The 25,595-nt window shown below is 38.5% G+C and overlaps 1 protein-coding gene across 1 annotated transcript in view; it reads right to left on the reverse strand.

Moving 5' to 3' along the window:
• CSMD1 (CUB and Sushi multiple domains 1) overlaps positions 1–25,595 on the reverse strand; it is a 3,127,153-nt gene that overhangs the window by 596,584 nt on the left and 2,504,974 nt on the right. Inside the window, 4 exon segments of the mRNA XM_053711946.1 lie at positions 453–468; positions 470–550; positions 13,348–13,472; positions 15,125–15,328. Of these exon segments, the coding sequence (XP_053567921.1) occupies positions 453–468; positions 470–550; positions 13,348–13,472; positions 15,125–15,328 (426 nt within the window).

The following is a 25,595-nucleotide window of genomic DNA, read 5'->3' on the forward strand; positions in this document are numbered from 1 at the left end:
TCATACTAAGCTGAACTATATCAGACCTAGTATGCCTGCCATTATTGATTCTTAGCAGTTTTGCTTTGAATTGTGCGTTTACACTTCTAAAATAAAATTAAGATGGTACTATTATGGTTTGCAAATAAAAAGTGAGTTTAATAATAACAAGCACGTTTTTGGGTCATAAAAGCTTTTCCTGCACATTGCTTACATTTTGTACCTAAAGCAGTATGTGGGTATACGCAAAAAGTGTCTCCATTAACTATAGTATAGCTCTATTTAAACTTTATACATTTTTTAATGGATTTTTTATAAAATGTACATTAATGAAATATGAGCATTAATAATAGGTATATATATATATATATTATATATATATATATATATATATATATTATATATATATATATATAATATATATAACACTCGCACACACAACGCCGATGTAGCATGTTATACAAGTTATTTACCAGAAAAGCTCCCCAAGTCTAGGGGCGGTTGCATCAGAACCATCATATATTTCAAGTGAATCCCAGTTGTGTTCTGTGGCAAAACTTATAACTTGTATCTGAAAAAAAAACATAGAACAATTAAGGGAATATATTAATATATAGTGACACGGAATTTAGTGACATCATATCTGCCATCTGTATGAAATAGTTTTATAAATAAAACATTAAGGGCCAGATTACAAGTGGAGCGCAAATAAGCTCTTTAGCTCAAGAGTTATTTGCACTAGAAGTATGTTTTTTTGAGATTGTCGGGTTGCGCTCATATTACGAGTTAAAAATAAACTGTTTTTGATCTTGTACTAACCTGAAAAGCACAAAAAGCTAAAGTTAGAATATAGCAATCACATTCACATATTCCCCCATAGAAGAACATTGGGATGTGAACTATTTACAGTAAATAAATAGTTAAAACCTTTATTAAAAAAATAAATATTACATAAATATGTTTCTACGTGCTTTTATCTACTTAACTGCAAAGTGCTCCAATGCACTTGTATATATGTCTGTGTGTACATATGTATTTATGTGTTTATTTGTGTATATATGTCTGGAAATACATATATACACATATAAATACATAATTACATATTTACACACATATAAACATATAAATATACATACATATACATTTTTAGACATGTATATTTGTCCCTATATATTCTCAGCACACCCTCCAATCAGTGCTGGGTTATTTTCTTCTTGCTTCCTGATTCTGGAATCCTTTCGAGCATATTAACCTGTGTCCTGTTATTTACCTCCTGATTGGTTCATCTAGATTTCCTGGTTCCTAAATTTGGATTGTTTCTCAACTATTCTTGCCTGCTGCCTGCCCTGTCTTTGGATTGTCTGACCACGTCTCTGCCTCTGCCCTGTATCCCTCATCTGGCTCCTACCCTATTAAAGGCCTCCGTGCCACCACTGACTTTTCAGGAACCTGTATCCATCAGGAACCTGTATCCATCTCCAGGTTATCCTGAGAGTTGTGATTGTAAAGAAGTGCTGTTCCACTGCAACTGGGTTCTAATATAACCACAATACCCCAGGTGGGTTGTAACATAATAACCAAGCCCTATGGAACCCGCCGGAACAACTGAAGCTATTGCTGCCTTGACCCAACAAAGCAGTTCAGGATTTACAAGCTAGCAACACTGTACTGCTACAGCATGAGCAGAGAAGAGCTCAGTCTACCCCTCTTACAGCTTCACCTCTGGCTCCTAGCCACTTACCTCCAACATCCCCAGAACCCTCTATTCCTATGGCTGACAGGTTCATTGAAAATAAATCAAAATTATGTTCTTTTATCACAGCTTATGAGTTACTCTTTGCTCTCAAAACTCACACATACCCTATTGATTATGTGAAGGTACGCACCACCATTGCCTTGCTATCTGGTCAACCTCAAACCTGGGCTCATCAGTTCCTACACAGTAGCAGCCCATTACTGGACTCCTGGGAGTCATTTGCTGCAGCCATGCGTACCTTATATGATGATCCTCCGAGATCCTCCACTTCTCGCACTGCCCTCCGTTCCCTTCGGCAGGGAAGAAGACCCATGGAAGATTATACCACGTACTTACTGGAGTTGGTTCCTGACACAGGCTACAATGAGATGGGTCTGATAGAGCATTGTAGGTTGGGTCTATTTGAGACCCTAAAAGATGAACTAGCCAGAATAGGAGTACCTACCTCCTCAGAAGAACTGATCCTGCTAGTCATGCATGTGAACATAGAAGTAAGAAGTAAGAAGCAACAGATTCCATTTCCTTTGATGCCTTTGGATCCATTGAGTCCTGTGGCTTCTGCACCATCCTCTGCCTCTTCCACTGATAAACCCATGCAAATATGTCTGGTTTGCCACCCTCTGACTGAGGAAGAACGCAAGAGACGTCACTTTCAAGGGCTCTACCTTTACTGCGGAAAAGCTAATCATCTATTATGGGCATGTCTGTCCCACCATCACACATGGTAAGTATATCATTGCTATTTCTTCTTGGACCTCTACAGCTCCATCTACCTCTTCTCTTTCTATCTCTCTTTATCTCCAGTGGAGAAGTGTGGACCATCTAGTCACAGCCATCATAGATTTAGGAGCTAGCGGCTGTTTCATAGATCAGACCTTGGTATAGACCTCTCACCTTCCTATGTGACGAAAGCCACACCTGTTATCTCTGTAGATTGTGGATAGGATTCTAATCAAGCAAGGTCCTGTAATACACAAAACCAATCCAATTTGTCTCTTGGTCACCGCAAAGAAACTATCAATCTAGACATTGTTCCCTTACCAATGTTCCCACTCATATTCAACCTTCCTGGGCTTCGCAGCCACAAACCAGTAATTGATTGTAATAGAGGTAACCTCACCTTTTCCTCTACCTTTTTTACCACCAATTGCCTAAACAAAGCTCCTGTGTATTTGTTCCCTATGACCTCCGAACCTTCAGTCACTTTGCCAGACAAATGTAAATAATTCCAAGATGTCTTCAACAAAAAGAGTGCTGATCATTACCTCCCAGATGCCCATATGACTGCCCAATCGATCTGCTTCCTGGTGCTCCTATCCCCTATGGGCGCATATTTCCTCTAGCTGAGGTAGAGCTTAAACATCTCAAGGAGTAAATCTCCGACAGTCTGGCCAAAGGTTCATTAGACCCTTAACATCTCCAGCAGGGGTGGGTATATTTTTTGTTGGCAAAAAAGATGGAGGTCTTCATCCTTGTATTGATTACTGTGCTTTAAACAATATTACCATCAATAACAGATACCCCCTACCATTGATACCAAAACTCCTAGATGGATTAAGGAAGGCAAACGTATTTACCAAAATAGACCGACGGGGTGCATATAACCTAGTAAGTGTCCGTGAAGGGGACGAATGGAAGACCGCATTCAGAAATCCGTATGGGCACTTCAAATACCTTGTCATGCCCTTCGGGTTGTGCAAGACCGCTGCCACATTCCAAAACTTTCTGAATGATGTTTCTCATGACATTATGTATTCTTTTTTATAATTATTTATTTAGATGACATCCTGTTTTTTTACTTTTCTCTGTCTGTAGAATTCCTGGGCTACATTATCACCCCTGGTCAAATTCAAATGGATCCCCGCAAGATTACAACTATCTTGGAGTGGCCCTTACCAAAACATAAAATGTCTGTACAACGTTTTCAAGGATTTGCCAACTTTTACAGATGCTTTATTAGAGGTTTCTCACAAATATGTTCTCCCATAACCGCCTTGACGAAGAAACATGATAAATTCCTATGGACAACCCAAGCCAAAGAAGCCTTCGAAAAGCTAAAAAGGCTATTCACCCAAGCACCTATTCTGATACAACCCTTCTTCCTTGAGTTAGATGCCTCTGACATCACTGTTGGGAGTATCTTGTCTCAGAGATGGGAGAAGGATGACCAGCTACCTCCTATAGCATTTTACTCCCGTACACTTCTCCCTGCGGAGAAGAATTATGACATTGGTGAGACAGAACTTCTTGCAATTAAGGGTACCTTGGAAGAATGGTGCCATCTACTAGAGGGAGCTCCCATACCTGTAACTGTTTACACACCATAATCTGGAGTATCTTCATGCTGTCAAAAGATAACATCCTTGTCAAGCACGCTAGGCCTTGATCTTTTCCAGATTCAATCTACAGATCACCTACCACCCTGGTTCCAAGAATAAAAAAGAAGACACTCTGTCACTCATACATGAGGAGACAGACCCCACCGACCAAACCCAAGACACTATTCTACCCTTGCATAATTTTTTGCACTTCAAGTCTCACTTCTAGACCCCATACGAAACCTAGCGCATCAACCACTTGTTACTGTCCCTCCTCTGACCCAGAAACAGGGATTATGGTACCATGACAAACAAGTGTAAGCGTCACCCTCACTTAGATAAGAAGCATTTAGCCAATTTCATTACACCCTCTCCGCAAGCCATGGTGGAATTAGTCAAACATAGGAACTATTAGTGGCTTTCCATCAAGACTGATACCAGGGAATATGTCCTGTCATGTGACATATGTGCCCGTTCAAAGACACCAAAGGTAAAACCAGTAAGCCTTCTACAACTTCCTACAGTTCTTCAAGGGCCATGACAGATATAGCGATGTACTTTGTTGTGGATCTACCTCTGTCGTACAAACACAATACCATCTTGGTGGTAGTGGATAGGTTCACAAAGATGGCACACTTCATTCCCTTCATAGGACTTCTTTCTGCTGCCCAGACCGCATCCTTGTTCTTGCAAAATATCTACTGCCTGCATGGATTGCCACAGACCATGGCTCTCAGTTCACCTCCTGTTTCTGGTCCCACTTCGGCAGTCACCTCAAAATAAAATGCTACTTATCATCATCTTATCACCTCCAGACCAACGGTCAAACAGAGCATACCAACCAGACTTTAGAACAGTACCCCTGTTGCTTCACCACATACCTAGAAGATGACTGCCTGTCTTTACTTCCTACAGTAGAATTCTCCTACAACAACCACATGTATCACTCTATTAAAATCACACCTTTTATGACAACTATGGTTTTCATCCATGTGTCTTCCCCAAATTGCCTTGCTCTACCACAGTATCTGATGTGGCCTTACACCTAAATAAACTTAAACAGCAAAGACAGATGTTACTAAGTACTCTAAAGATGGTAAAACATTTTTACAAGGGATATGCTGATTAAAAGTCATACTGCCACCTATCGGTTACACCCAGTATTTCATGTGTCTCTACTGAAGCTTTGGAGACCTAGCCATTTTTCCTCACATCTTGTTGTTCCATGCATTCCAGTTGTTGTAGACAGTCCGGAAGAGTTTGAAGTCCAAGAAATAGACTCAAGACTCCTAGTCGGCCAACCCTGTTTGACGCCCTGAGGTTGCATCTGAGGAGGGGGCTCTGTCATAGCATGACCAGACACTTACCCACTCCCGGGTTAAGGGAGCATCCTAGAGGTGTGCAGCATTGGTTTCTGCTTCCTGGTTCCCCTCTCCCCGGTCCGTGACTGTCTCCCTCTCTCCTTCTTGCAACCGAGGACAGTAGTGACATTCCGTTGCGGCAAAATGGCAGCCGCCATGTGGACTCAGCATTTAAGCACAGGAGGAGAGGAGGGGTGTGGACCTGGTGGAGGAGGGCAGGCCAGAGACTTCACTCGTAATCTGACCCTAAACAAAACACTGTTGTCATAGCATGCTAAGGGCCAGATAATGAGTAGAACACTATCTAATGCTCCCTCTCGAGCTTTAACTGCTCTAGAAGTAAGTGTAGCTTTTTGTGCATGTTGTGTTGCGCTAAGTTGAAAGTAAATTGCTTTTACTCTCGTGCTAACCCGATAAGTGGAAAAAAAACCTTACAATATCATGTGCACGTACACGTATTCTCCTTTAGATGTCAATGGAGCAAAAAAAGTGGAAAAAACGTAACTACCTACTCTCACGCAAACCCGATTACATATTTTCATGTACGCTAACCAGACATGAAAATATGAATATTTCACATTCCAATGTTCTTCACATAGAAGAATATATGTATACCTTTATATATATATGATTATATATAGGTATCGATATATACAGATATATAAAGGACTTTCTATTTAAAAATACATAGAATATATTACCCTATGTGCAGATTAATGGAATATTAAATATTTACAGTAAATACACAGTAAAACGCTTTATTAAAAATGAATATTGCATAAATACTGCATGTTTTAACATGTTTTCATTTACTTAAATGCAAAGGGCTCCAATGCACTTGTATATGCACTATGTCTACATATGTGTTCCTATGTATTTATATGTTTATATGTGTTTATATGTCTGGAAATTCATAAATACACATATAAATACATAAATACATATGTACACATAAATAGACTATTTAAACGTTGCTAGAAGTAACCATGATGTGTGTCAATTGCACTCATATTACAAATTGAAAGCAAAAAGTTTGCATGCACGTGAAACCTGATGCACGCTAACTTCCAGATAGAAGTCAACAGAGAACACAGAAGAAAAAACACCTGACACTTGTTCTTCATTTACAGAGCAAGTTATTTTTATAGGAAATACATACATATATATATATATATATATATATATATATATATATATATATATATATATATATATATATATATATATATATATATATATGTGTACGCCACTTGTAATCTAGCCCTAGGTTTGCTCATTCTTATCTCCATGCTTTTGTATTATGAAAAACATAATTTATGCTTACCTGATAAATTCCTTTCTTCTGTTGTGTGATCAGTCCACGGGTCATCATTACTTCTGGGATATAACTCCTCCCCAACAGGAAATGCAAGAGGATTCACCCAGCAGAGCTGATATAGCTCCTCCCCTCTACGTCAGTCCCAGTCATTCGACCAAGAATCAACGAGAAAGGAGTAACCAAGGGTGAAGTGGTGACTGGAGTATAATTTAAAAGATATTTACCTGCCTTAAAAACAGGGCGGGCCGTGGACTGATCACACAACAGAAGAAAGGAATTTATCAGGTAAGCATAAATTATGTTTTCTTCTGTTATGTGTGATCAGTCCACGGGTCATCATTACTTCTGGGATACCAATACCAAAGCAAAAGTACACGGATGACGGGAGGGATAGGCAGGCTCATTATACAGAAGGAACCACTGCCTGAAGAACCTTTCTCCCAAAAATAGCCTCCGAAGAAGCAAAAGTGTCAAATTTGTAAAATTTGGAAAAAGTATGAAGCGAAGACCAAGTTGCAGCCTTGCAAATCTGTTCAACAGAGGCCTCATTCTTAAAGGCCCAAGTGGAAGCCACAGCTCTAGTGGAGTGAGCTGTAATTCTTTCAGGAGGCTGCTGTCCCGCAGACTCATAGGCTAAACGTATTATGCTACGAAGCCAAAACGAGAGAGAGGTAGTAGAAGCTTTTTGACCTCTCCTCTGTCCAGAATAAACGACAAACAGGGAAGAAGTTTGGCGAAAGTCTTTAGTTGCCTGCAAGTAGAACTTGAGGGCACGAACTACATCCAGATTGTGTAGAAGACGTTCCTTCTTTGAAGAAGGATTTGGACACAAGGATGGAACGACAATCTCTTGATTGATATTCCTGTTAGTGACTACCTTAGGTAAGAACCCAGGTTTAGTACGCAGAACTACCTTGTCTGAGTGAAAAATCAGATAAGGAGAATCACAATGTAATGCTGATAACTCAGAGACTCTTCGAGCCGAGGAAATAGCCATTAAAAACAGAACTTTCCAAGATAACAATTTTATATCAATGGAATGAAGGGGTTCAAACGGAACACCTTGTAAAACGTTAAGAACTAAGTTTAAACTCCATGGCGGAGCAACGGCTTTAAACACAGGCTTGATCCTAGCTAAAGCCTGACAAAAAGCCTGGACGTCTGGATTTTCTGACAGACGCCTGTGTAACAAGATGGACAGAGCTGAAATCTGTCCCTTTAATGAACTAGCTGATAAACCCTTTTCTAAACCTTCTTGTAGAAAAGACAATATCCTAGGGATCCTAACCTTACTCCAGGAGTAACGTTTGGATTCGCACCAGTATAGGTATTTGCGCCATATTTTATGGTAAATCTTTCTGGTAACAGGCTTCCTAGCCTGAATCAGAGTATCAATAACCGACTCAGAAAAACCACGCTTTGATAAAATCAAGCGTTCAATTTCCAAGCAGTCAGTTTCAGAGAAGTTAGATTTTGATGTTTGAATGGACCCTGTATCAGAAGGTCCTGTCTTAGAGGTAGAGACCAAGGTGGACAGGATGACATGTCCACTAGATCTGCATACCAAGTCCTGCGTGGCCATGCAGGCGCTATTAGAATCACTGATGCTCTCTCCTGTTTGATTTTCGCAATCAATCGAGGAAGCAGCGGGAAGGGTGGAAACACATAAGCCATCCCGAAGTTCCAAGGTGCTGTCAAAGCATCTATCAGAACCGCTCCCGGATCCCTGGATCTGGACCCGTAGTGAGGAAGTTTGGCGTTTTGGCGAGACGCCATGAGATCTATCTCTGGTTTGCCCCAACGTTGAAGTATTTGGGCAAAGATCTCCGGATGAAGTTCCCACTCTCCCGGATGAAAAGTCTGGCGACTTAAGAAATCCGCCTCCCAGTTCTCCACTCCCGGGATGTGGATTGCTGACAGGTGGCAAGAGTGAGACTCTGCCCAGCGAATTATCTTTGATACTTCCATCATTGCTAGGGAGCTTCTTGTCCCTCCCTGATGGTTGATGTAAGCTACAGTCGTGATATTGTCCGACTGAAACCTGATGAACCCCTGAGTTGTTAATTGGGGCCAAGCCAGAAGGGCATTGAGAACTGCCCTCAATTCCAGAATGTTTATTGGAAGGAGACTCTCCTCCTGATTCCATAATCCCTGAGCCTTCAGAGAATACCAGACAGCGCCCCAACCTAGCAGGCTGGCGTCTGTTGTTACGATTGTCCAGTCTGGCCTGCTGAATGGCATCCCCCTGGACAGGTGTGGCCGATAAAGCCACCATAGAAGAGAATTTCTGGTCTCTTGATTTAGATTCAGAGTAGGGGACAAATCTGAGTAATCCCATTCCACTGACTTAGCATGCACAATTGCAGCGGTCTGAGGTGTAGGCGTGCAAAAGGTACTATGTCCATTGCCGCTACCATTAAGCCGATCACCTCCATGCATTGAGCTACTGACGGGTGTTGAATGGAATGAAGGACACGGCATGCATCTTGAAGCTTTGTTAACCTGTCTTCTGTCAGGTAAATCTTCATTTCTACAGAATCTATAAGAGTCCCCAAGAATGGAACTCTTGTGAGAGGAAAAAGAGAACTCTTCTTTTCGTTCACTTTCCATCCATGCGACCTTAGAAATGCCAGAACTAACTCTGTATGAGACTTGGCAGTTTGAAAGCTTGAAGCTTGTATTAGAATGTCGTCTAGGTACGGAGCTACCGAAATCCCTCGCGGTCTTAGTACCGCCAGAAGGGCACCCAGAACCTTTGTGAAGATTCTTGGGGCCGTAGCCAATCCGAATGGAAGAGCTACAAACTGGTAGTGCCTGTCTAGGAAGGCAAACCGTAGATACCGTTGATGATCTTTGTGAATCGGTATGTGAAGGTAAGCATCTTTTAAATCCACTGTGGTCATGTACTGACCCCTTTGGATCATAGGTAAGATTGTCCGAATAGTTTCCATTTTGAACGATGGAACTCTTAGGAACTTGTTTAGAATCTTTAAATCTAAGATTGGCCTGAAAGTTCCCTCTTTTTTGGGAACCACAAACAGGTTTGAGTAGAACCCTTGTCCTTGTTCCGACCGCCGGAACCGGATGGATCACTCCCATTAATAACAGATCTTGTACACAGCGTAGAAACGCTTCTTTCTTTATCTGGTTTGTTGACAACCTTGACAGATGAAATCTCCCTCTTGGGGGAGATAATTTGAAGTCTAGAAGGTATCCCTGAGATATGATCTCTAGCGCCCAGGGATCCTGAACATCTCTTGCCCAGGCCTGGGCGAAGAGAGAAAGTCTGCCCCCCACTAGATCCGGTCCCGGATCGGGGGCTCTCGGTTCATGCTGTCTTTGGGGCAGCAGCAGGTTTCCTGGCCTGTTTGCCCTTATTCCAGGACTGGTTAGGTTTCCAGCCTTGCCTGTAACGAGCAACAGCTCCTTCCTGTTTTGGTGCAGTGGAGGTTGACGCTGCTCCTGTTTTGAAATTCGAAAGGGACGAAAATTAGACTGTCTAGCCTTAGCTTTGGCTTTGTCTTGAGGTAGGGCGTGGCCCTTACCTCCTGTAATGTCAGCGATAATTTCTTTCAAACCGGGCCCAAATAAAGACTGCCCCTTGAAAGGTATATTAAGTAATTTGGACTTAGAAGTAACATCAGCTGACCAGGATTTTAGCCACAGTGCTCTACGTGCCTGTATGGCGAATCCTGAGTTCTTAGCCGTAAGTTTGGTTAAATGTACTACGGCCTCCGAAATGAATGAATTAGCTAGTTTAAGGACTCTAAGCCTGTCCATAATGTCGTCTAGCGTAGATGAACTAAGGTTCTCTTCCAGAGACTCAATCCAAAATGCTGCCGCAGCCGTAATCGGCGCGATACATGCAAGGGGTTGCAATATAAAACCTTGTTGAACAAACATTTTCTTAAGGTAACCCTCTAATTTTTTATCCATTGGATCTGAAAAAGCACAGCTATCCTCCACCGGGATAGTGGTACGCTTAGCTAAAGTAGAAACTGCTCCCTCCACCTTAGGGACCGTTTGCCATAAGTCCCGAGTGGTGGCGTCTATTGGAAACATCTTTCTAAATATTGGAGGGGGTGAGAACGGCACACCGGGTCTATCCCACTCCTTAGTAACAATTTCAGTTAATCTCTTAGGTATAGGAAAAACGTCAGTACTCGCCGGTACCAGCAAAGTATTTATCCAACCTACACAGTTTCTCTGGTATTGCAACGGTGTTACAATCATTGAGAGCTGCTAAGACCTCCCCTAGTAATACACGGAGGTTCTCCAATTTAAATTTAAAATTTGAAATATCTGAATCCAATCTGTTTGGATCAGAACCGTCACCCACAGAATGAAGCTCTCCGTCCTCATGCTCTGCAAGCTGTGACGCAGTATCAGACATGGCCCTAGTATTGTCAGCGCACTCTGTTCTCACCCCAGAGTGATCACGCTTGCCTCTTAGTTCTGGTAATTTAGACAAAACTTCAGTCATAACAGTAGCCATATCATGTAATGTTATCTGTAATGGCCGCCCAGATGTATTAGGCGCCATAATATCACGCACCTCCCGGGCGGGAGATGCAGGTACTGCCGCGTGAGGCGAGTTAGTCGGCATAACTCTCCCCTCGCAGTTTGGTGAAATTTGTTCACATTGTACAGATTGACTTTTATTTAAAGTAGCATCAATACAGTTAGTACATAAATTTCTATTGGGCTCCACCTTGGCATTGGAACAAATGACACAGATATCTTCCTCTGAGTCAGACATGTTTAACACACTAGCAATAACTTGCAACCTGGTTATAATCTTTTTTAGCAAAAACGTACTGTGCCTCAAAGAGGTACTTAAACGATTAAATGACAGTTGAGATAATGAACTGAAAAAAAAAATAGTTATAGCATCAACTTTAAAATAACACAACTTTTAGCAAAGGTTTGTTCCCATTAGTAAATAACAATAACTAAATTTGACATAAAAAATTATAGAGTAACGTTTTTATTCACAGTCAATATAAAATTCTCACAGCTCTGCTGAGAGAATGTACCTCCCTTCAAAGAAGTTTGAAGACCCCTGAGATCTGTCAGTGAACCGGATCATGCAGGAAATATAATAGTAGCTGACTGGAATTTTTTGATGCGTAGCAAAGAGCGCCAAAAACGGCCCCTCCCTCTCACACACAGCAGTGAGGAGAAACGAAACTGTCACAATTTAAAGCAGACAACTGCCAAGTGGAAAATAATGCCCAAACATTTATTCACTCAGTACCTCAGCAATGTAAACGATTCTACATTCCAGCAAAAACGTTTAACATGATAATATTTATTAAAAAGGATTAGTGACCTTTAACAGAGTAGTTCCGGTGAAATACCATTCCCAGAATACTGAAGTGTATACATACATGTCATTATAACGGTATAGCAGGATTTTCTCATCAATTCCATTCAGAAAATAAAAACTGCTACATACCTCAATGCAGATTCATCTGCCCGCTGTCCCCTGATCTGAAGCTTTTACCTCCCTCAGATGGCCGAGAACAGCAATATGATCTTAACTACTCCGGTTAAAATCATAGTAAAAAAACTCTGGTAGATTCTTCTTCAAACTCTGCCAGAGAAGTAATAACACGCTCCGGTGCTATTGTAAAATAACAAACTTTTGATTGAAGTCATAAAAAACTAAGTATAATCACCATAGTCCTCTCACACATCCTATCTAGTCGTTGGGTGCAAGAGAATGACTGGGACTGACGTAGAGGGGAGGAGCTATATCAGCTCTGCTGGGTGAATCCTCTTGCATTTCCTGTTGGGGAGGAGTTATATCCCAGAAGTAATGATGACCCGTGGACTGATCACACATAACAGAAGAAATGTATATTATCATAGAAATAATAAATGTAAATTAGAACTACTAGTCTTCCAAGATTATTATCTATTTCCTCAATGTATTTACAATCTTCATATACAATGTATACTATTCTCAATTTCTATACTTGTTTAAATTAGTAGAGAATTATTTTTTTTAGTTGGAGTTATGCATATTAGTTTGTTTTCAATATTGATGATGTGTTCCTTTTAAAGTAAAAACTTCATTAAAGGGCCACGAAAAAACAAACAAACAAACAAACAAAAAAATCAATGGTGATACATCACTCTGAACTTGTTTGATCAGGGATATTGACAGGCCTTGCTCTCGCACAGTTGTTTTCACATTGCACAAAGATTTACTTGTACAATGATAAATGTGAGCTGCAAATTAACATCATCCACTGCCCTCTCTTTGTGAAGATGGATCAACAGGTTGCCTAGCCGAGAACTTAGTCCCACAGTCAAATAAGAAATGGGGCCATATGTTTACATATTTAAGTTATGAATTTAAATTAGTACCCTTTCATTTTTTTACACTTCACAAATTAGGAAAGTATATTTACAGCATCACTAAGCAGTTTAAGAACTGTAAAATATGGTTCATGGGAAAAAAAGCATAGAAATGTGAGATATGAATTGTATTATACAAAACTTGAGATTTTCAGGAATTTTTATAAGCAAACATAGAGAGTCCTCCATTTCTTGACTTTGTGTTTGTATTCTATGTTACTCCTACACTACTAGTAAAAAATCACTTGCCTGAATTCCAGATCCTTCTGTCACAATGATTCGCCAAACACAGTTCAAACTATTTCCATATGGTTCAGGATATCCTGGTGATAATATAGTTCCTCTTCTGTCAGTAAAATTTCCACTACATGGAACTAAAAAATAAATTATTTTAAGAAAGACAGTGTTACAAAATAAAACTATATTGTTGAAATAAATTTTCAAATGTACAGCATATATCGCTTTAGTGCAACCATGAATTTGGTTAAAAGTCAACTACAAATATTGAAAACTAAAAGTAAATTGCTACAATTTTTTAAAGATATTTTTAAATGTGAAGTTGCACATTTTCAAAACCTTATAATGGGAAATCAAAAACAAAAAAGCTTAGAAACAGTAGGGGTGAAAATAAATAAGTAGATGTCCTTCAAATTTTATGAAATATATAAAACCAAGTTGTATATATATCTATATCTATATATATAATGTCAATTAGCCGGTGGACCAGCACTCCAACCTTGGTGGTGTGATACCGACCTGGGTGCAATCATCAAAAAAGACTTGTATAGATGTATATTTGTAAAGAAGGGCACTCAGGATTTTGGTTTCAAACTTTAAATATATTTATTTTGACAGCATCAGAATTTTAATTACAGAAGATCATAGTCGACGTTTCGGCTCGTATATGAGCCTTCTTCAAGACAAAAGATATCATTAGTCGGCTATTGAGCCGTACTAACATTTTCTCATCTGGGAGTACAGCTCAAAAGCCAACTAATGATATCTTTTGTCTTGAAGAAGGCTCATATACGAGACGAAATGTCGACTATGATCTTCTGCAATTAAAATTCTGATGCTGTCAGAATAAATATTATCATACAGTACTGGAGCCTAAGGTGAAGTGCACCAATTGGATGTCTGTTGATTTAGCTTGGATGGGGACTGCAGATTTACTCCTTCCAAGGCCTCTCAATAAAATATCTATAGTTATAAAATATCTGGACCTGGAGATGTAGGACTGGACATGCTGTAGATATGAAAAAAAAACTCCATTAGTTTCTGTTATTTTGATGGGAATAATACATATTTTTCTCTTCTGATAATTTAAAAATCAGGTTTTGTCTAAACAACATTGCAGAATTGAAGGCAAACTGCAATATTTGACTTTAAAAAACAACATCTGCAATATGATGTAGGTAGAGCAGTCTTCTTTCAATATTTGCTGCCACCGTGCTTTTAGAATTAAATTATATAAAATATTTAGTTAAAGAAAGAAAAGGGCTTTCTGTCAACACATTATGCAGCAGAATTTGTAGAATGTGCTCTAGGTCTGCTAAAGTAAATTCAGGGGATAAAATAGTGCACCTGAAAAAAGAAAGCTTTTGAGATTCAAAATTATCTCACCAATAAGATTATGAAATGCACAAGATGCTGATGTATATCAATAATCTATATCTGAAGTTAACAAAAAAATTGGACTTTTTACAAATATCTTTAACTGCAAATAAATATATTCAGTATCAGATAATAGCTAATGCATACTAGATCACAGCCTTTGTACATTTAGCAGATAAAACTATTAAATACATTAATTAATATATTGAAATAAATACATAATTGTATTTAATACACAATGTTTTGATCCTATTGATGCCTTAATGCATGTATCAAATAAGTTACAGTTAATGCAATACTTGCAAAGTGTATAAATGTAACCAACTGGTATGGGGGATATTAATAAAATCTCTAAATCAATATAATTTAATCAGCAGTATATATATTACAAAGAATATGCATGAATATCTACCCAGACAACTTGGTACAGTATCATTCCATTGAGCCAAAGCATTTGGAACAGTCTGGCAATGAATTGCTTTACTTCCTTGTAGGAAATATCCAGGATTACATTCAAAACGAACTACTGATCCAGCTGAAAACTCAGATCCAATTCTTCTGCCATATCTGGGCTCAGGAACAGAGCTACACTGGGTGTCACTAGTGCGAGGAACAGCTACACAACACATATACAAAGAAAAAGATTAGGTAGTTAATTAGGAATAAATAACCTAAAATCTAATAATTATTTTTTTACAAAACTAAAGAAAATCAGTTTTAAACTGTATAGTGGGTTTGGAACATCAGTGGTTATATTTATTGTTGTTTTTGGTTTAGAGGATTCTGGACAGCTGCAGTTATGGATAAAGTATGGTGGTGACTCAGTTACCTCTTTTTGATCCTCTGCAGCAAACACAGTTGTACAACCATCTTTTATACTTGATAATTATAGCCATGCATGCTGCAGATACTAGTATACTGTTGTTATTATGTCATAACATCTTATAATTAAAGTAACTTGACCCATCACATTCCAGTTGTTAATTCAGCACAAATAATTGATACAAGCAAGCTGTAATTACAAATATTATTTCAGCACAACATATAACTCTTGATAGTAATACTTAGTCACATTCTAATTTAAGTAATGCTAAAGACACATCATGGATCTGTCCATATAGCACAATATAACTTTAAAAAAATGAATGGATAATGGTGAGTAATTTAAGGGTGGGAACTTAATACAACCAAGCAGCAAATACAATTACAATAAATATGGGTCCAATATAACTGACAGAATAATAGGTATAAATAAGGGCACCTATGTTAATGTCAATTCCGTAGCGGCAGGTTTTTGTCCCTTCTAGGCTCCGCCTTTACTCTGATGAATTCCAACCTCCATCCAATCCGGAACGTGATTGTGATAATCAATCACATAGCGGTTAGTATACTCGCATGACAAGTGTCTGATACGTATTTAAGTTAAAAGAAGTGACGTTCAAGATTGCCTGAAAAGTCTATCCAGTTTACACACTGATAACATTAAATCACCAAATATTCTTGTGGGTTCGATGCAATTAAAATACATATGTATATGATGTTAGTGTATTTATTAAAGCAGAAAGTTATATCATTAAACTCTGACAATTATGTTAATAAATCACCTGTTATTCTTGTGGGTTAAATATGGTCAAAATACATATATGTGTGGTATTAATATGATTTCTAGGCTGAATGTTATATTATTAGCATCTGCTAATTTTACTAGGATATCAGGATAAGCAGAAATGCTATATGTAATGATGATATTACGTATGAATATGGTAGATGAAATATAAAGGTGACATGATAATGATATTATATCATAGTAATAATACTAATATCACTTATAAATATGTTAAATGAGATGTAAAGGTGACATGATAATATAATCTAGAATAATGAATATATTTCTTGTGTAACCAAACAGCTAAAGATAACAAAGCACCTGATAGGAGAATAAATGATATGAAAATAATAATTAATGTTTAAGAAAAATTGTGACATCGAAATAATAAGTATAAATATTGATGGTGATGACAAGAGTCAATAAAAAACATAATTTATGTAAGAACTTACCTGATAAATTCATTTCTTTCATATTGGCAAGAGTCCATGAGCTCTTGACGTATGGGATATACAATCCTACCAGGAGGGGCAAAGTTTCCCAAACCTCAAAATGCCTATAAATACACCCCTCAACACACCCACAATTCAGTTTAATGAATAGCCAAGTAGTGGGGTGAAAAAGAAAGGAGTTAAAAGCATCAAAAAAGGAACTGGAAATATAATTGTGCTTTATACAAAAAAATCATAACCACCATAAAAAAGGGAGGGTCTCATGGACTCTTGCTAATATGAAAGAAATAAATTTATCAGGTAAATTCTTACATAAATTATGTTTTCTGTCATGTAATTGGCAAGAGTCAATGCGCTAGTGACGTATGGGATAGTAATACCCAAGATGTGGAACTCCACAGAAGAGTCACTAGAGAGGGAGGGATTAAAATAATAACAGCCATTTTCCGCTGAAAAAATTAATCCACAACCAAAAATATAAGTTTTTCTCATAGTTGAAAATTAAAAAACTTAAACATAAGCAGAGGAATCAAACTGAAACAGCTGCCTGAAGAACTTTTCTACCAAAAACTGCTTCCGAAAAAGCAAATACATCAAAATGGTAGAATTTAGAAAAAGTATGCAAAGAAGACCAAGTTGCTGCTTTGCAAATCTGATCAACTGAAGTTTCATTCTTAAAAGCCCACAAAGTGGAGACTGATCTAGTAGAATGAGCTGTAATTCTCTGAGACAGGACCTGACCGACTCCAAATAAGCCTGATGAATCAAAAGCTTTAACCAAGATGCCAAGGAAATGGCAGAAGCTTTCTGACCTCTCCTAGAACCAGAAAAGAGAACAAATAGACTAGAAGTCTTCCTGAAATCTTTAGTAGCTTCAACATAATATTTCAAAGCTCTTACAACATCCAAAGAATGTAAGGATCTCTCCAAAGAATTCTTAGGATTAGGAAACAAAGAGGGAACAACAATTTATTTATTAATGTTGTTACAATTCACAACCTTAGGTAGAAATTTAAATGAAGTCCGCAAAACTGCCTTATCCTGAGGGAAAATCAGAAAAGAAGATTCACAAGAAAGAGCAGATCATTCGGAAATAGTGATGTTGCGAACCTAAAATTTTGAACTTCTGAAGATGTTTGCGAACCGGCGAACCGGGCGAACCTCCATAGACTTAAATAGGCAGGCGAATTTTAAATCCCACAGGGACTCTTTCTCGCCACCATAGTGATAAAGTTGTTTCAAGGGGACTAACACCTGGACTGTGGCATGCCAGAGGGGGATCCATGACAAAACTCCCATGGAAAATTACATAGTTGATTCAGAGTCTGGTTTTAATCCATAAAGGGCATAAATCACCTAACATTCCTAAATTGTTTGGAAAAACGTGCTTTAAAACATCAGGTATGATGTTGTATCGATCAGGTAGTGTAAGGGTTACGCCCACTTCAGAGTGACAGACCAAACTCCCCGTTTAATGCACCACACTGCATTATTCTAGGGCCAAAGGGAATCACAGCACCACAACCATGACGGCCCCTGCGGGGTGGCCTGCCTCTGCCTGTCATTTTTTTTTCAATTAGTGGTACTATGCGTGCAAGCTACTGTGACAACAGATATGAGTGGCACTGCGCACTGGCAGAAGTTGGCAGAGTAGACGCTGTAGGCCTGACACACACGCTTGCAGACAACTAACTGCTATTCAATCTATTACAGTCAAAATTGTATTTTTTTTTTAAATGTACACTACTGTTACACCAGATATGAGTTGCACTGGTGTGACACTGTGCCCTGGCAGGCCCCGAAACACACACGTGTGACAGAAACTGACTGCTATTATTTCACAGTCAAATTTCTATTTATTTATTTTTAACCCTTTAATGACCGAGGACGTACGCCATACGTCCTCAGAAAAAATACAGTTAACACCTGAGGATGTATGGCGTACGTCCTTGGTTTGGAAAGCAGCTGGAAGCAATCCTGATCGCTGCCAGCTGCTTTCCGGTTATTGCAGGATGCCTAGATATCGAGACATCCTGCAATAACAAATTTTACCCCTCCAGTTCAGAGAGAGCCACTCTGTGGCCCTCTCTGCACCGGGCATCGATGGCCGCATTCGTTGGTGGGTGGGAGCTGAAGTGGGAGGCGGGTGGGCAGCCATCGAGGTGGTCCTTGTGAGAGAGGGGGCGGGATCGCCGGGGGCACACGCGCGTGCACGGGAGGAGGCGGGCGGGCGCGTGCACGGGGAGGGAGCTGGTGGGAACCGCTACACTACAGAAAAAAATGTTTTTATAAGTGGGAGAAAGGGGTGCAAAATATTTAGTACTTGGAAATCTAAGTGATCTGGGAGCGGGTGGGGGATTGGTCTTGGGGGGGGAAGCTACACTACAGAAAAATGAAATAAAAATAAAAAAAATCCCATTTTATTTGCAAACTGGGTACTGGCAGACAGCTGCCAGTACATAATATGACCCCCAATAAGGCAGAGGGGGAGGGTTAGGAAGCTGTTTTGCGGGGGATCAGGGAGGTTGGGGGCTAAGGGGGGGATCCTACACAACAGCATATGTAAATATGCTTAAAATAATAATAATATATATATATATATATATATATATATATATATATATATATATATATATATATATATATATATATATATATATATATATATATAAAAGATACCTTTTATTTTAGTACTGGCAGACTTTCTGCCAGTACTTAAGATGGCGGGGACAATTGTGGGGTGGGGGAGGGAAGAGAGCTCTTTGGGAGGGATCAGGGGGTCTGATGTGTCAGGTGGGAAGCTGATCTCTACACTAAAGCTAAAATTAACCCTGCAAGTTCCCTACAAGCTACATAATTAACCCCTTCACTGCTGGGCATAATTCATGTGTTGTGCGCAGTTGCATTTAGTGGCCTTCTAACTACCAAAAAGCAATGCCAAAGCCATATATGTCTGCTATTTCTGAACAAAGAAGCATTTACAACCATTTGTGCCATAATTGCACAAGCTGTTTGTAAATTATTTCAGTGAGAAACCTAAAGTTTGTGAAAAAGTTGACTATTTTTTTTAATTTGATCGCATTTGGCGGTGAAATGGTGGCATGAAATATACCAAAATGGGCCTAGATCAATACTTGGGGTTGTCTACCACACTACACTAAAGCTAAAATTAACCCTACAAGCTCCCTACAAGCTCTCTAATTAACCCCTGCATTGCTGAGCATAATACACGTGTGGTGCGCTGCGGCATTTAGCGGCCTTCTAATTACCAAAAAGCAATGCCAAAGCCATATATGTCTGCTATTTCTGAAAAAAGGGGATCCCAGAGAAGCATTTACAACCATTTGTGCCATAATTGCACAAAATGTTTGTAAATGATTTCAGTGATAAACCTAAAATTTGGAAAAATGTAAAGTTTTTTTTTATTTAATCGCATTTGGCGGTGAAATGGTGGCATGAAATATACCAAGATGGGCCTAGATCAATACTTTGGGTTGTCTATTACACTACACTAAAGCTAAAATTACCCCAAAAAGCTCCCTACATGCTCCCTAATTAACCCCTTCACTGCTGGACATAATACACGTATGGTGCGCAGTGGCATTTAGCGGCCTTCTAATTATCAAAAAGCAACGTCAAAGCCATATATGTCTGCTATTTATGAACAAAGGGGATCCCAGAGAAAAATGTACAACCATTTATTCCATAATTGCACAAGCTATTTGTAAATAATTTCAGTGAGAAACCTAAAGAATTTGAAAAAATTTGTGAAAAAAGTGAACAATTTTTTTTATTTGATCGCATTTGGTGGTGAAATGATAGCATGAAATATACCAAAATGGGCCTAGATCAATACTTCGGGATGTCTTCTAAAAAAAAATATATACATGTCAATGGCTATTCAGGGATTCCTGACAGATATCAGTGTTCCAATGTAACTAGCGCTAATTTTGAAAAAAAAAATGGTTTGGAAATAGCAAAGTTCTACTTGTATTTATAGCCCTGTAACTTGCAAAAAAAGCAAAGAACATGTAAACATAGGGTATTTCTAAACTCAAGACAAAATTTAGAAACTATTTAGCATGGGTGTTTTTTGGTGGTTGTAGATGAGTAACAGATTTTGGGGGTCAAAGTTAGAAAAAGTGTGTTTTTTTCCATTTTTCCTCATATTTTATAATTTTTTTTTAGTAAATTATAGGATATGATGAAAATAATGGTATCTTTAGAAAGTCCATTTAATGGCGAGAAAAATGGTATATAATATGTGTGGGTACAGTAAACGAGTAAGAGGAAAATTACAGCTAAACACAAACACAGCAGAAATGTAAAAATAGCCCTGGTCCCAAATGGACAGAAAATGGAAAAGTGCTGTGGTCATTAAAGGGCCACTGTAAGTAAATATTTTCTATGCCTGTTACTAACTAACTACCCCAAATACGCTTTTTATCAATAGCATTTCATTAACATATCTCTACTGTTTGTAAATTATTTCAGTGAGAAACCTAAAGTTTGTGAAAAAGTTGACTATTTTTTTTAATTTGATCGCATTTGGCGGTGAAATGGTGGCATGAAATATACCAAAATGGGCCTAGATCAATACTTGGGGTTGTCTACCACACTACACTAAAGCTAAAATTAACCCTACAAGCTCCCTACAAGCTCTCTAATTAACCCCTGCATTGCTGAGCATAATACACGTGTGGTGCGCTGCGGCATTTAGCGGCCTTCTAATTACCAAAAAGCAATACCAAAGCCATATATGTCTGCTATTTCTGAAAAAAGGGGATCCCAGAGAAGCATTTACAACCATTTGTGCCATAATTGCACAAAATGTTTGTAAATGATTTCAGTGATAAACCTAAAATTTGGAAAAATGTAAAGTTTTTTTTTATTTAATCGCATTTGGCGGTGAAATGGTGGCATGAAATATACCAAGAAAAATGGTATATAATATGTGTGGGTACAGTAAACGAGTAAGAGGAAAATTACAGCTAAACACAAACACAGCAGAAATGTAAAAATAGCCCTGGTCCCAAATGGACAGAAAATGGAAAAGTGCTGTGGTCATTAAAGGGCCACTGTAAGTAAATATTTTCTATGCCTGTTACTAACTAACTACCCCAAATACGCTTTTTATCAATAGCATTTCATTAACATATCTCTACTGTTTGTAAATTATTTCAGTGAGAAACCTAAAGTTTGTGAAAAAGTTGACTATTTTTTTTAATTTGATCGCATTTGGCGGTGAAATGGTGGCATGAAATATACCAAAATGGGCCTAGATCAATACTTGGGGTTGTCTACCACACTACACTAAAGCTAAAATTAACCCTACAAGCTCCCTACAAGCTCTCTAATTAACCCCTGCATTGCTGAGCATAATACACGTGTGGTGCGCTGCGGCATTTAGCGGCCTTCTAATTACCAAAAAGCAATGCCAAAGCCATATATGTCTGCTATTTCTGAAAAAAGGGGATCCCAGAGAAGCATTTACAACCATTTGTGCCATAATTGCACAAAATGTTTGTAAATGATTTCAGTGATAAACCTAAAATTTGGAAAAATGTAAAGTTTTTTTTTATTTAATCGCATTTGGCGGTGAAATGGTGGCATGAAATATACCAAGATGGGCCTAGATCAATACTTTGGGTTGTCTATTACACTACACTAAAGCTAAAATTACCCCAAAAAGCTCCCTACATGCTCCCTAATTAACCCCTTCACTGCTGGACATAATACACGTATGGTGCGCAGTGGCATTTAGCGGCCTTCTAATTATCAAAAAGCAACGTCAAAGCCATATATGTCTGCTATTTATGAACAAAGGGGATCCCAGAGAAAAATGTACAACCATTTATTCCATAATTGCACAAGCTATTTGTAAATAATTTCAGTGAGAAACCTAAAGAATTTGAAAAAATTTGTGAAAAAAGTGAACAATTTTTTTTATTTGATCGCATTTGGTGGTGAAATGATAGCATGAAATATACCAAAATGGGCCTAGATCAATACTTCGGGATGTCTTCTAAAAAAAAATATATACATGTCAATGGCTATTCAGGGATTCCTGACAGATATCAGTGTTCCAATGTAACTAGCGCTAATTTTGAAAAAAAAAATGGTTTGGAAATAGCAAAGTTCTACTTGTATTTATAGCCCTGTAACTTGCAAAAAAAGCAAAGAACATGTAAACATAGGGTATTTCTAAACTCAAGACAAAATTTAGAAACTATTTAGCATGGGTGTTTTTTGGTGGTTGTAGATGAGTAACAGATTTTGGGGGTCAAAGTTAGAAAAAGTGTGTTTTTTTCCATTTTTCCTCATATTTTATAATTTTTTTTTAGTAAATTATAGGATATGATGAAAATAATGGTATCTTTAGAAAGTCCATTTAATGGCGAGAAAAATGGTATATAATATGTGTGGGTACAGTAAACGAGTAAGAGGAAAATTACAGCTAAACACAAACACAGCAGAAATGTAAAAATAGCCCTGGTCCCAAATGGACAGAAAATGGAAAAGTGCTGTGGTCATTAAAGGGCCACTGTAAGTAAATATTTTCTATGCCTGTTACTAACTAACTACCCCAAATACGCTTTTTATCAATAGCATTTCATTAACATATCTCTACCGTATATCAGAAATCTTGTCTGCAAATTCCATTGTTTTCCAAACCCACTCCGTGGGTATCCTTTGATCTGTACCAATCCGTTTACAATACCTAGGTTTCAAAATGGTGCTTTAAACACAAAGTTATTGGTTTAAGTATTTTGAACATGCAGTGCTGAAAATAGTGGGCAGGATAACGTGACATCATCGGCGAATAAAAGATATAACTTTTAGAACGTTTTGAAACTTCATTTTGGAGAAAATATAGGTCAGTAGGTTTTAATTAATGTTTATTAACTTTAATATGTTAGTTGTTTAGCTTAAAAATTATAACAGAAAGTAATCCTTTAAGGGGTTAATGTACACTACTGTTACACCAGATATGAGTTGCACTGGTGTGACACTGGAGGAAACTGACTGCTATTATTTCACAGTCAAAAAAGTGTTGTTTTTTTAAATGTACACTACTGTTACACCAGATATGAGTGGTGGCACTGGGCAAGTGGACACAGTATACGCTGTAAGCCTGACACACACGCTGGCAGGCAGGCAACTGCAATTAGATTACACAGGGGAAAAAAAAAGCAGACTGATGTTCTAGCCCTAAAAAGGGCTTTTTGGGGTGCTGTCCTTACAGCAGAGATCAGATGAGTCCTTCAGGACTGTAGTGGACACTGAATACACTAGCCTAGCTATCGATTTCCCTATTAAATCAGCAGCAGTTACACTGTCTCTTCTCTCACTAAGAATGCAGCTTCCAAATGAATCTAAAATGGATGCTGTCCAGGAGGTAAGAGGGTCTGGGAGGGAGGGTCTGCTGCTGATTGGCTGGAATTTGTCTGCTGACTGTAAGGTACAGGGTCAAAGTTTTACTCAATGATGACGAATAGGGGGCGGATCGAACATTGCATATGTTTCCCCGCCGCGGTGAATGCGAACATGCTATGTTCGCCGGGAACTATTCGCCAGCGAACTATTTGCGACATCACTATTCGGAAACTCTTCTAGCAGAAGAGATGGCCAAAAGGAACAACACTTTCCAAGAAAGTAGTTTAATGTCCAAAGAATGCATAAGCTCAAAAGGAGGAGCCTGTAAAGCCTTCAAGACCAAATTAAGACTCCAAGGAGGAGAGATTGATTTTATGACAGACTTGATATGGACCACAGCCTGTACAAAACAGTGAATATCAGGAAGCTTAGCAATCTTTCTGTGAAATAAAACAGAAAGAGCAGAGATTTGTCCCTTCAAGGAACTTGCAGACAAACCTTTATCCAAACCATCCTGAAGAAACTGTAAAAGTCTAGGAATTCTAAAAGAATGCCAGGAGAATTTATGAGAAGAACAATAGCTAAAGACATAGATCTAACATCAATTTTGATAATAAAAAAAATGGCATCACAGATAAAATGATTAGCATGTTGAAGCAAGTGAACAATGCTAGACAAATCAGGATCGATTTCCTGTTGTGCTAAACTTTCCAATCAAAAGGTTGATGCAGCTGCAACATAAGCCATAGAAATGGCAGGCCTGAGAAGATAGCCAGAATATAAATAAGCTTTCCTTAGATAAGATTCAAGTTTCCTTTCTAAAGGGTCCTTAAAGGAAGTACTATCTTCCATAGGAATAGTAGTACGTTTGGCAAGAGTAGAAATAGCCCCATCAACTTTGGGGATCTTTTCCCAAAACTCCAATCTAACTGCTGGCAAAGGATACAACTTTTTAAACCTTGAAGAAGGAATATTATAAGTACCAGGCCTATTCCATTCCGTAGAAATCATATAAGAAATAGCACCAGGAACTGGAAAAACCTCTGGAGTAGCCACAGGAGGTTTATAAACAGAATTTAAATGTTTACTAGTTTTAGTATCAAGAGGACTAGTTTCCTCAATATCCAAAGTAATCAACACCTCTTTTAACAAGGTACGAATATACTCTATTTTAAATATATAAGTAGATTTGTCAGTGTCAATATCTGAGGTAGGATCTTCTGAATCAGATAGATCCTCATCAGGAGAAGGATAATTCAGTTTGTTGTCGGTCATTTGAAATTTCAGCAACTTTATGAGAAGTTTTAATTGTATAATTAATTATTATATTCATATTATGAGGCCGAATTATGAAAGGTCTTGCGGACCTGATCCGACAGTGCAGATCAGGTCCGCAAGACCTCGCTGAATGCGGAGAGCAATACGCTCTCCGTATTCAGCATTGCACC

Source organism: Bombina bombina, chromosome 4, assembly GCF_027579735.1.
Source record: "Bombina bombina isolate aBomBom1 chromosome 4, aBomBom1.pri, whole genome shotgun sequence".
Taxonomy (NCBI): domain Eukaryota; kingdom Metazoa; phylum Chordata; class Amphibia; order Anura; family Bombinatoridae; genus Bombina; species Bombina bombina.